This window comes from Alligator mississippiensis, chromosome 12 (genome assembly GCF_030867095.1).
Source record: "Alligator mississippiensis isolate rAllMis1 chromosome 12, rAllMis1, whole genome shotgun sequence".
Classification (NCBI taxonomy): Eukaryota; Metazoa; Chordata; order Crocodylia; family Alligatoridae; genus Alligator; species Alligator mississippiensis.
Genome location: NC_081835.1, coordinates 9,999,238 through 10,011,634, shown reverse-complemented (window position 1 = coordinate 10,011,634; position 12,397 = coordinate 9,999,238). Strand labels below are relative to the sequence as shown.

At 39.1% G+C, this 12,397-nt stretch overlaps 1 protein-coding gene across 5 annotated transcripts in view; it reads right to left on the bottom strand.

The window, feature by feature from the left end:
* Positions 1–12,397, bottom strand: part of LOC102573404 (contactin-6) — a 223,649-nt gene that overhangs the window by 16,371 nt on the left and 194,881 nt on the right. For all 5 annotated transcript variants that reach the window (XM_019499811.2, XM_019499814.2, XM_019499815.2 and 2 more), the window contains 7 exons: positions 10,671–10,846; positions 10,220–10,337; positions 9,133–9,291; positions 8,897–9,046; positions 5,728–5,798; positions 1,619–1,853; positions 873–988 (listed from right to left, as the gene is read on the bottom strand). In XM_019499811.2, coding sequence (XP_019355356.1) covers positions 873–988; positions 1,619–1,853; positions 5,728–5,798; positions 8,897–9,046; positions 9,133–9,291; positions 10,220–10,337; positions 10,671–10,846 — 1,025 coding nt within the window. The remainder of the gene's footprint in view (positions 1–872; positions 989–1,618; positions 1,854–5,727; positions 5,799–8,896; positions 9,047–9,132; positions 9,292–10,219; positions 10,338–10,670; positions 10,847–12,397) is intronic.

Below are 12,397 nucleotides of genomic sequence, written 5' to 3'. Positions count from 1 at the left end.
CGGCAGCAGACCTGGAAGTGGACCAGAAGCACTTCCGGTCAAACTGGGGAATGTGCAAGAGGGCCCCCCTCCTATGCCCCCCAACTCAGCGACTGGTGATTCCTGGGTCTGTGGGATTACCCAAGGTCCCCTGTGACTGACTGCTGAGCGGTTGTACTTCTGGTTCACTTCTGGGTTTGCCACTGACCAGATGGGGGGTGGGGGGGCACATTCCTGTGGGATGCTCCACTTGCCCCAGTCATAGTGTTCATGAGCTGCACCTGGTACCTTGAGATATGTAGAAAAAACATTTAAAGCTGTCTATGGCCAAATCACTGATTCTCTGAATCAGTACTGAATCTTCAGATTTGGATTTGGATGAATCGAATTGGGGACAGCGATCCAAATCAACAAATCGAACCATTGTCCCCAGTTTGGGCTGAATCTGAATTGAGTATGGCCCATTTTGCACACCCTTACCTAATATTAAACTGTGTGCTTTGGCCCATCCACATTTCCCAGAATCTAGCTGTAGCTACTATAGTAATGTTTATTGTATAGGACTGGGTGCCTAGATTAGTTGTGTTTTTTAAGAGTTAAATACTAGTTCTTTTGTAGTAGTCATCACAAACGAGTATGCCTGACTTCTGTTCACAAGGCTTGAATTTACCGTATGAAAAGGCTTATGCAGAACTGCAACAGTGGACCGTAAAGAGTTGGGATTTCATAAACTTGCTAATGAGAATCAATGGAAGATCATCACCTGTTAATGCACTGAAATGGAAGACAAACTAGAATGTGCATGCTCTGGAAAATGATACTGCAATGCAGTCTGAGATAACTATCTCTCCAAATAAATATATACATCTATGATTGATTTTTGTGTGCATCACCTCATAGCCAAGCACCCTTCCTGTATGTCTGTTCCAAGCAATGGAATTCCATGAGACTTCTATTTCAGAAGCCGATATGCTTTGTGCAGAAGCTCCTGCTGGTGCTATTTGCGGCTCTGGGATCAGAAGAAAGAAAAGTCACGTTTATAATACATGGACAGGATACAGCATTTGATCAGAAAATGAATATATTAAAAGTGAAAGAAATATGAAACAGGGAAGTCAAGTTGTATGACCTGTGACTCAGGGGTTTCTGATTTGAATTTCTGGCTCTGCCATATGCATCATATATGACTTTGGCCCAACATGATTTTCAAACAGGCTTGCCATCCACAACTTGAGCCAGTTTTTCAGAAAAGCTCAACTTCCACCAAAGCACCAGAATGTGTGGCCAGATTTACAAACATTTGGTATTTCAGTGTTTTTGAACAGTATGTCATCTGTTGCCTCTTTGTCCTATGCTGAATCAACCCAGTGGAAGCTGCTTGATGCTGAGCACTTTTTTGCATATATGGCTGTAATTCAGATACCTAAACGAGACCTGAGTAATTCTGGAAATCCTGTCTTTCATCTCAAGTCTCCATCTGAAAAATGGGGGTGCTGTCTCAGCCCCTGCCTCAAAAGAAATTGATGTTTCTCACGCTACATGCATAGTGCTTATCACAACTGCGTTCTGATCATGGGTGGAGCCTACCAATGCTACTTTAAACACTAATCATAACAGTAATTCCAGAAAAAGCATTTACCATCTTCCCCGGAGTAGACAATAGATATGGAACTCAAGGTCCCTTCTCCTTCGTTGTTGTAGACACCCACTTTCACTTCAAACGGGGAGAGAGGAATAATGCTTTCATTTCTGTAGATGTACTTGCATGCTTCTATCGAAGCCACTACTGCTTTTGTCCAGCTGGTTGAACCAAGCGGACGAAACATAATGATGTAACCAAAACCTTCTCCATTTTGTAGTTCTTCAGGAACTGACTACAATGATAAGGGAAATCAATCAATAAGCATTTACAAGTATACACTGTTTTAATTGAATCTTCATTCTATCAGTATATTTTAGTTGTATTGATTTGCTGGACTGTGCCTTAGAGAAGATAATAATGTTTGCTCCATCCGTCAATGTAATATTGAAATAAAAATCAAAATAATAAATCTATTGAGGCAATCAATTTAGAAACAAAAGAGTGGATCAGACCCATTAAGAGCATGCTCTTTCAAGCATGAAGTTTTTAAAATTAAAAGCATTTCACTCTGTTCAGATTGTATTTGGATTTTTCTCTCCCAGAGGGAGTGAAATCCTAATTTTAGAAGATTTATAAAGAGAAAAGAATCTAGAAATGAGCAAATGTATATACATAAGTAGATGTCAATTGCATAATTGCATACTTATAAGCACACCACTTTATTTTAATTTTTTAGCATAAGCACAAATCTCAAGAGCACAAAAATGTCCTTCTTTAACTTTGTTTGGCATAGGCATGTTATTGCAAGTCTACATGGCAAAATTAATGCTTCTATTAATAAAATGTCCTGTCAAGATACGTATTAATGACTCTCACTGAGCAGGCACTTTCATTGGCACTGTATCCACTGCGCACGCTTTTCCTGAGATAAAAATACTTCCATGCTGGCTTCTCAATGCAAGAGAGCTTTTGTGTAATATTTTTAACATGAAAGTGAAGGGATCATTGCTACATGATAGACATTATGCAGGATGTGTTCCTTAGCTATATATCATGTATTGCAAATGCTCACATCAAACACTCTGAAAAGCAGCCATGCAAAGTTCTAGACAAACAGGAGGTAGAGTCAGGGCTATGGGGAATGGCAACACCTTCAATGAGTCCTGACTTGTCGTTCCAAAGCTTTACACTGTGCAAAACCCACTGAGATGAGCAATATTGTAAAAAGATGAAGAAAAAAACACAAGAGGATAGAAGTGTTTCTTGAGGACCATTTTTACCCTATTCTCTTTAATTGACTGTAAGCATATAATAAGCAATTCAGCAAACAATAATAGTGGTAGCACATATAAAAACACTTGTTACCCTTGAAATACTTTAAAAGTATATTCATCCTCAAAATTCACTGAAATACATTTTCCCCCTCTACTTCTTCCTTAGGATTGAGAGAGTTTGCTGTGAAGGATAATGGTGTGAGGGGGTTACCAGAGTTTAAGCCACTTTTTTTTAGTACATTTAATTTGTTTTTGAGGCTTCTGTGACCTTAGATTTAATCAGGTTGGTTAGTCAGTTCCTCACAGAAAGAAGACTTGTGTTCAGTGTTGTTAGCCTGGTATAATGAGCATTTCCTATGGCTGTTCCTCAGGACAGATTATAGAATTCAACGTGTTAGGTTTAAAATAAGAATAATTTGATGTGGGCATGTATAGAGGTTCTCCCCTCTTCCCCCTCTCCCATAGCAAATAGCCAGAGGAAGGGAAAGCACAAACATTGAATGTTGTATCTGGGGGGAAAAAATGAGAGAATGATTATTCATGTCACTTTGATAAGTGGGGTGTTTTGATACTTAAGATAAAATGTTCTGAAATATTTCTGGGAAACTATAAGACAGAGAGAGGTCTTTCTCCAGTTTAAACTCTTTGTCTGTGATTTCAGTTGGCTCACTACCGAGCACTAAAATAATGTAGTGGCATTACCACTTGCTGTGGGCCTTGTTCCATGGAGAGAGGAAAATAATGACAGTGTCACATCTAAAGGTCTTGGAAATAAAGAGCTCCCATTATTTTCGTTGTTACTTTGGAAGAGAATTTGCTCTAAGAGTAGTGAATGAAGTGTCATGATTTGGTAACATAAGGTCATATATGGATAAAACCATCTTTGTTTTGGTTGTCAGTTATGGAAATTGCCCTTTTTAATTGGCCCTTCTTTGCTCCCTAATTGTAATCTACTTATGGTCTCAGAGTTTCCTACTCTTTACCAACTAACATATTTCGGGAGGTAACTCCAGTTAATTCCACTGTGACATTTTTGATATTCTCAAAATCAAATTCATGAGGAGAGGAAACCAATTTTGTGTGCAGTTAGGCAGGGAGGACTGTGGGTTCAAGAGCCTCTCAAATTCCATTGACTTCAGCAGTTGTTTTGCTCCTAAAAGAGAATGAAACATGTTTCATCTTGTAGCATTTAAGACAGACTCATACTCTGTCATGGCGTCCTACACTGTGGGTGTGTCTACATGAGACACTTTACTGTGCAGGAGACTAATCTACTGCACAGTAAAATGTCACTGTCTACACGTGTGGACCATTTGCTGTGCAGTAAATTAGTCTACTGTTCAGTCAGCTACTACCTGTAAATACAGGTAGTAAGCTAACTGTGTAGTAGATACTGCACAGTAGCACATGAGTAGATGCTGACCAGAAGTAAATTTGTTCCCTGTCAGCCCCAATACCAGGAGGCCATGGGAGATGGGGAACTCCCCCAGGCCCAGTGCTGCTCAGCTCCTGGCTCCCCCCCAGGAGCTGGGAGCCAAGCAGTGCCAGGACAGGGTAGCCAAGCAGTGCTGGGATACAGAGCTCTCTGCTTCTGTATGTAGTCCTCAGCTGGGCATGGGGCTTATCCCCATGTGCACAGGGCTAGAAGAGCTCTGCAGTAGCAGCAGCTGTCTCCTGGCCCTGGACCCCTCCTGCTGCAGCCAGCAGAGCTCTCCTGGTCCCATGTGCATAAAGACCAGCCCCCGGGCTTCCACCGTGGGGCTGCCTGGAGCTCCCCCTGGCTGCTACAGGGGGCCAGAGCAGGGTAGGAGCAGCTCTGTACTAAGCAGCTCCTGTTGGGAACAGATTTGCTTCCAACAGAGAGCACCTGTACATGTGCTCCCAGGTAAGGCTTACTAGGCAGTATTTTTACTGTGCAGTAAGCCTTTATAGTGTTAAAAGCATGTGTAGAAGCACCCAGTGTAGAGTACCTGCATGGCCTCTGCCCTGCAGTCTGGGTATTTATGATAGGTAGCCTCTTTTTCAAAAATTTAGATTTAGGTTGACATTTTCAAAGACAACTAACATATTTAGGTAGGCAACTCCAGTTAACTGTGATGTGACATTTTTTATATTCTCAACCACTTTTTTATATTCTCATAATGAAAGTCCCAAAAGGAAAGGGGATAATATTTAAATGTTTAGCAGTGATTCCACAAAAAGTTACAGAGCTCTAACTCAGACTGAGCCTAATTGCCTGGGTCTCCCAGCCAAGCAATTTCCTCTTGAGATCTGTCTTCTGGGTGTATGGTAGCAGCTTGTCTACTGAGTGGTATGGGAAGGGCTTGGAATGGGTTATATTAAGCTTAATTTCTGCACATTGAAATGACTTGCATTCACACAATGCAGTTCTTAGTATTGTATTATGTCTACTCCTATTTGAGTGTTGGAGAATTAAAGTCCTCATCGCCTTTAACACATTATAGGGTATGTCTTGTCAGCATAATATTTCTTGAAAGAAAAGCATGTAAACAGAAGTGTGAAAAATGTTTAATGCAGAAAATGGCCTAGCAGATTTGTGTGTTATGCTGCCTTCTGTATAATGGAGATAAGAGAGTTATATAGTCTTCTAAACATTTTTATAATGTGCCTCTTACACTGTTTATTTTTATAAGTTAACAGTGACAAAGAAAACTTGTTCCGTATCTTTCTTAAGATTTCTCTGCTAGACCTGAGGTGCAATGCTGACTCAGCTACAGTCAATGACAAAACCCAATTGATTTCAATAGGGCTGAGATTTCACCTCCCCGACCTTCCCCCCTCGCCAACCTTTTTTTTTTTCCCTTTTCCCCTTTCTACCTGCAACAAGCCATTTTGATTAATAGACTTTAATAATAAAAAAAAAAAAATTACCTCCCATGTGATGACAAGCTCGGAACGACTCCCTCCACCTCCACTCACATTTGTTGGTGGCACTACAGGAACTAACGAACAAAGGATATTTGTGGATTGTAGTTAACAAAATCTATTACCAAGTACATTGTCAATTGCTGTGTCACAATACACCTGCTCTTCTTATATAGCTCTTCCATTTTTCAAAAGCGGGGATACAATAGAAGACTTCAAATGAACTGAAATGATATTTACACTTTCCCAAGGTTCTGAGGCTGAGGACACAGATGTGTTTGATACATGAGTACCCTGGTTCAAAAAATTAATTAAAGAACCTAGTAACATCAAGTATCTGACATTATTATGCCTCATCAACTAATTGGCAAAATGATGTTCCATTCAGACTGTAGCTGCAACACTACTGATTTACTAATTATGCATTTGTGCAGTAAACATGTTGTTGGAGCAATATATTAATTTTTTAATTAACGATGTTCTTCTTTTTCTTAGGAAACTCAAAACTTAAAAGAAATTATTTTTTTTCCCCATCCCTGAAGAAAGGACCACAAGAGGCTAATTAATAACAGGCCTCATTTATCACTGTATTACTTTAGCTTTTTGCTACTGTGCCCAACTGGAGTAGTTTTTTTTAATGGTAGTGATTTGTCCTTGGCTTCAGTCAAGCCTGCTGAATGCAAGCAAAGACATTTCCAAGGCCTCCTCACTCAGAAAAGATTTCAACTTGCATCTCCACTGGGGATGAACTGGAGCCTGGGGCCTTCTCCCCTCCAGGGCAGCATTGTTTTTCACCCACTTCTGGAAGAACTTTTGATCCACTTCCAGGTCCACCACCAAGTGTGCAGGGAACTCCCCGCGTTCCTGTGGGACTCCCTCCGCTCCTGTGGGACGCTCTATATTCCCCACCATCTCAGCATTCATGAGCCACACCTGGTACCTCCAGGTATGTAGAAAAACATATCAAGCTGTGTCTATGGCTGAATCGCTGATCTCTGAATCAGAATCGAATGTTCAGATTCAGATTCAGCCAAATCGAATCAGGACAGTAATCCGAATCCGCGAATCGAATCACTGTCCCCCAAATCAGGCCAAATCTGAATTGAATATTGCCTGTTCTGCACACTCCTAATAAGTACCCTAACCACTAGGCTCCTAGGCTAAAAGATGAGAAGGCTTCCACTTCAGTTTTGCCTCTGGCAGTCCTATATAAGCGTCACTTAAGCACTTGAGGGTGAATAGGATTTGACTTTTTGTGTGAGACGCAATGCAATACTCTATGCCCCAGTAGGATTAATTGTCAAGGAAGGTATTATTAAATCAAGAAGCATATATATACAGTGTTATGGTTTATATTGTTAATCAAATATAAGACCACATGCTAGCTACAGATTTGAGTCCAATTCTAATTCCAATTTGAGGCTTTATCCTCTCAACAAGTTTAAAAAATAAGACACAATCTCCTTCTCTCCCAACACTAATTTCTGTAGCTCAGTTTTAACCTCAAAACCCCTGCCTTTTACTTAACTTCTCAGTGTAATGGTGCCAGACCATTTACTTGTTTAATTTTGGAGAATTCAGTCTCTTTTTTTTTTTTAAATCAAGGACAGTCATGAATGTATAACAGTGTCAAGTCAGTTTTTTTTCTTTCTAGATAACTTACTACAAATGGTTAAATGGTGTTACTTGTATATCCAGTGTCATTATGTGTATCAGAGTTAAGGAGTTTAAGATGGGGAAAAGGGGATTAAACTGAAAGGATAAACAAAGAAAATGATTTTCCAGCCAGGCTCACTAACATTCCACTGTTCCATGAACCAGTTGATGCTCAATTAGCACATGTGTTAAATGAGTTCAGTATTTACTACACTTGCATGGAGAAAAAATTTATACTACTGCTCAGCAGAGCCTCAACTGGGTCATAGTTGAGAAACAGATGAAAATTTACGGTTGAGTGCATCAACGGAGGCTCAATTAATTCTCAGCTCCATTTTAATGAAATGAGCAGTGGCTCATTTGCATCCACAAATCTACTAATGCTCAATCGGATTTTAGCTGGCAAAATAGCTATTATAACAGGGAAATTCATTTTACCCTTTCATGGCTAGTCTTTTGCAGGTCCTGCTATGTTGTCACAGATAGCTTTGAATTCTGTTATGGAATGAATGTGAGGGTGTGCCTACTGTATCTGGCAGCATGAAGGTTTCCCCAGCCCACGCATAGAGTAGCTGGAATGCTTTACAGCAGTGAAGAAGGTAAGCCACGAGGACATGGCCCAAAGCCTGCTGGAATTGATGAGATACTTCCACAGATTATAGCATGATCTATTTTGATTTCACTGTCACTATTGTGAGGTCAGTCTTGAAACACATCCTGCCAAGCTTCAGAGCATGACCAGTGAATTTGGTACAGAAGAGAGAGGGCAAATTTCCCCATATTCATTCCTGTTTTCTAAATATGTTTCAAAGGTAAGAGACTTAGATTAGCAGAGCACTCAGAAGGATAAAGCAAAGTGAGTTAGGGATTCAAATATATGATATTGAACAGGCATCCAAATGTAGGAATACAAAGGGCACATGTGGTGTCCTAGGGTGAATCGGGCTCCCAAGGGAAACATGACTATAGCTAATGGCTTGATGCAACGGCCACTAAAATCAATAGAAACAAGACTATTAGATTTTGGATGAGACCCTAAATAATTTTTCCAGCTAACCCCCAATACTGGTTGAACTGTTGGCAAAACTTCAGTAAAACATATACTACAGTTAGGGTTTTAGTCATGGAGATGGAACCCTTTCTGTACAAGCCAGTGAGCAAGATGTATGCTCACCCTCACAACAGGCAGAAAACAGGATCTGTGATTGGATGTCAACATTACCAGAATTTACAGCTTGTTTTTGTGCCAAATTTAGCCCAGATATAAGAAGGTATATCCCCAGCTGAGACCACAGGAGTTTCATGAGGACTGAATGAGTACATTATGTTCTGAAAACAGCTTACACAAAATGCTTGTCAGAGCTAGAATCTCAAAGCTTTGATCCAAAGCTCATTAGATAAACCTTTGTTGGCATTAATAGCCTTAAACGGTTCCGTAGCCCAATGCCATTTCTTCAAATAGAACATATTGGTGATTCAGAGGTTTCTGAAAGCATTGATACAAACCAGGAACACTTACCTGATGCTTTAGTTCTTAATAGCTCAGATGGTCTGCTGGGCTCTCCAATCCCAATAATATTGCCAGCAACCACACGGAATTCATATTCAACCCAAGGATTTAAACTGACCACTGTTGCTCTGTAGGTCCTGCCATTCAGAACTTCAGGAACTACACACCAAAAAGATGCATAAATGAAAATGCTCCATTGAAGCAAACAATGCAAGAAAATGAGGCAGAAATTTCAAACTGCTTACCTGTTGAAACTGCCTGCCATCCGACCGAGAAAGGAGTCCTTGTCTGAATACTGTAGATCTGGATTGGACTGTTATTATCTGCTCCTGGTTTCCAGCATAGCAGAGCAGTAGTGCTAGAAATATGTTCAACTCTAACATCTTCTGGTGGACCTGGAGGGCCTTATAGGAATATATCTTTTAAGATAACTGCAACATAAGAGAGTAACTAATTGTTGGTTAGATTGCGCAACCCTTACTCAATGAAGTCAACAGGACTATTCATGGCAGCGCTCACCAGCATGGGTTAGGGTTGTACAATCTAGCTGTTAAGGTTTCATGTCTTTATTACTTATTTCAAATATATATACACACACATGTGCACACACACATGCATGTGCACTCTCTTTCTTTCTCCCCCCGCCCCCCCCATGTTATTTATTTCAACACTGTTAACATGAAGGATGAAAAATCTCTTGAAAGTGCTTTGCTATGATGCTATATGTTGGGCCCTGCATTCCTTGAATATCCAAAATTTCTGCTGATGTTCAGGAGAAACTGAGACATGTGAATATGCAAGGTAATGTGCAGTTCATCTTAGTGGTTTTTTTAACTTCCTAATTACATTACTGCTTTTAGTCAGCAAGAAAACTGGTTGAATCTGAATATGTAATTCTAAGAAGAGTAGAAAGGAGGGACTTCATCAGCCTGACTCTTTGCACCAACCTGCAAAATAACTTTTGATTGTCAGGGTAGCAGGATTCACCAGACAGAAGGACATGTTTACCTTTTTGAGACTGCACTATTCTCACGGATGGCACATCCTGTGATGTGAACTGGGTTGCTCCAGAAGAAAACGTGCCCTCTTATGGGAATTCTTCCCAATACTCCCATTTGGAAGGGGTCAATGCATATGTCATTCACTTTGCCAAAACCTCAAGCATAATTTGATCCAAACAGAAAATAAGTGCAGGAAATGACTGCATTGTATTGTGTTGTTATACAAGAGATCCACAGACCTGTAGTATCAGCAACTCAACTGCTGATGTTATGTATTTTCAATTCCTCTAGAAGTAATAATAAATCAGAGCGCTACACTTAATAGACTTACCTCTTACAATTATATCTGCTGTTGCAGATTGGCTGTCTATAGTTGTTTGCACTGTGCACATATATTTTCCAGAATGATTCAGTTGAATATTTCTTATCATCAAATCCCCAACAGATTCCTGGAGATAAAAGGAAAAGAAAGATAAAATTAATCATTCAGAACATGTTTTCCATACTGGACATTTTTATAACTTGCTAAATATCAATAAAAAATGCAGCTTTAAAATTAAAATATTCATTGCCATCATCAGTTTCTTTCATTTGGACATTTTTATTATGGCTTCACAAATAACTCAAGCGTCTTTATGAAATATAAGAAAGCAAAATAAATGGATGCAGCTTTCCGAAAGGGACAGTGATTTGCCATGCATACCAAAACCAGAGGAAGAATTATGAAAGATATTCATGTCACTTAAAGACTGATTAAATGCTAAACAGTTTGAAGAACTTACTCCCCCAATTCTTTCAAAATGATGCACTCCTCTTTTGAAGTCTATAACATCTCCATTAAATGACCATGCAAACACAACCTCGATAGAGGGGTCATGAGATACTTGGCATGGTAAGACAATGCTTTCTCCAACTGTGACATCCATACTAGAAGGTGGAACAGTAATTACAGTCCTCTCTGTTGAGAAAAATCATTCTTTATTGTAAAAAGAAAAACGTTTTTTATAAAAGTAGTATAATGAGTTTTCACTATATTCCTTATTAAAGAAAAGTATATTTAACATGTTGTTGATTTCATTTCCTTGTTGATCATTTATAGTCTATTGTTTTTAGAAGATGGAATATAATGGGTACTACATATGACCTACTAGGCTAAATGATGTCACATTCAACATGCTAAATGATTCATCTATAGTGTACTGATTTGTAAAATCCATAGTCATTTCATCTGACTTAAATTCAAATAAAACCAAATTCCCTGTTGAGGCTGCCAAAAATATGCAGAGAATGGGGAGAGACATGATAGTGCAGACTTTGAAAGTCCTTCCTACCAAAAACTGCAGCACTGACAGCAAAAGCAATAGTGGCTGTCTCCCTTTCCTTCTAAAACAGAGATTTCTTGGCCTTTTAAAGTGTGGCAACACCAGTGGTAGTTTCCACATAGAGTCACTTATATTACAATATTCAGACACCAAAAGAATGACTTGAAAGACCAAGATTTTTTTTTTGTGTAATTTTTTTACCCCATACAGTGATAAATAGAGAAGCAGCTCCAATTATGGAAATAGTAGTTTGTGGAAGGGAAAAGAAACTGGTTTAAATGGTTTTACTATTGTAGCCAAGATTGGCAGATAGATGAGAGATAACAGCCATTTTATTGTCACTGTTGTTAGCAATTCCCTTGAATAAAGATTTTGTGCGTGGAAGTATTATAAAACAGTGAGTATTCAGATGCATGTGAATAAATTGGGCACAGAATCCATTCAAAAATATTAATATATTCTGAAAATTTGTGGAAAGAGAAGGAAGGACATTTTCAGGACCTGTATTCAGTCAACATATCATTACAAAACTTAAATTCACAAAATTCATTGGCAAAGCTTTTGAAAAAAAATCACCCTAAATCTCTCCTGTACATTTAAACCCATTACTTTTTGTCCCTTCATTTGTGAACACAAGGAACAATTGATCATCATCCTCTTTATTTACAAGCCTTTTTGAATTTGAAGACTGCTATTAAATCACCCATTTGAGTTCTTTTCTCTAGACTCATAATCCCAGTTCTTCCAGTCTTTCCGTATATGTCATGTTTTTCAGGACTCTAATTATTTTCATTGCTTTCCTCTGAGCTCCTTCTAGGTTGTACACATTTTGTTGATAGGAGAAACCCAAAGAACACTACTTCAGGTTGGTCCTCACCACCCTAAATAGAGAAAAAAAATCTTCCCATGACTTGTACATGTTCTTGACTGTTGACTCGCATTCGGCTTGCTATTCACTATTGACTCCTAAGTCTTTTCTCCTGTTATGTATTTGCACAGACCTTATTTTATCAGGGCTTTGACTTCAAGGGAGTCAGTTATGTTGGCAAGGGTGACTAAATTGTTTCTTATTAATTGGCTGCTTAGAACAAACTTTTTTGAGACTATAAGAGTGATTCTTGAAACTAAGTGCTATGTAGGTTGAAACACGAAGTGCAGTCTTGCAGATCAAGTGACTTAGAATCATA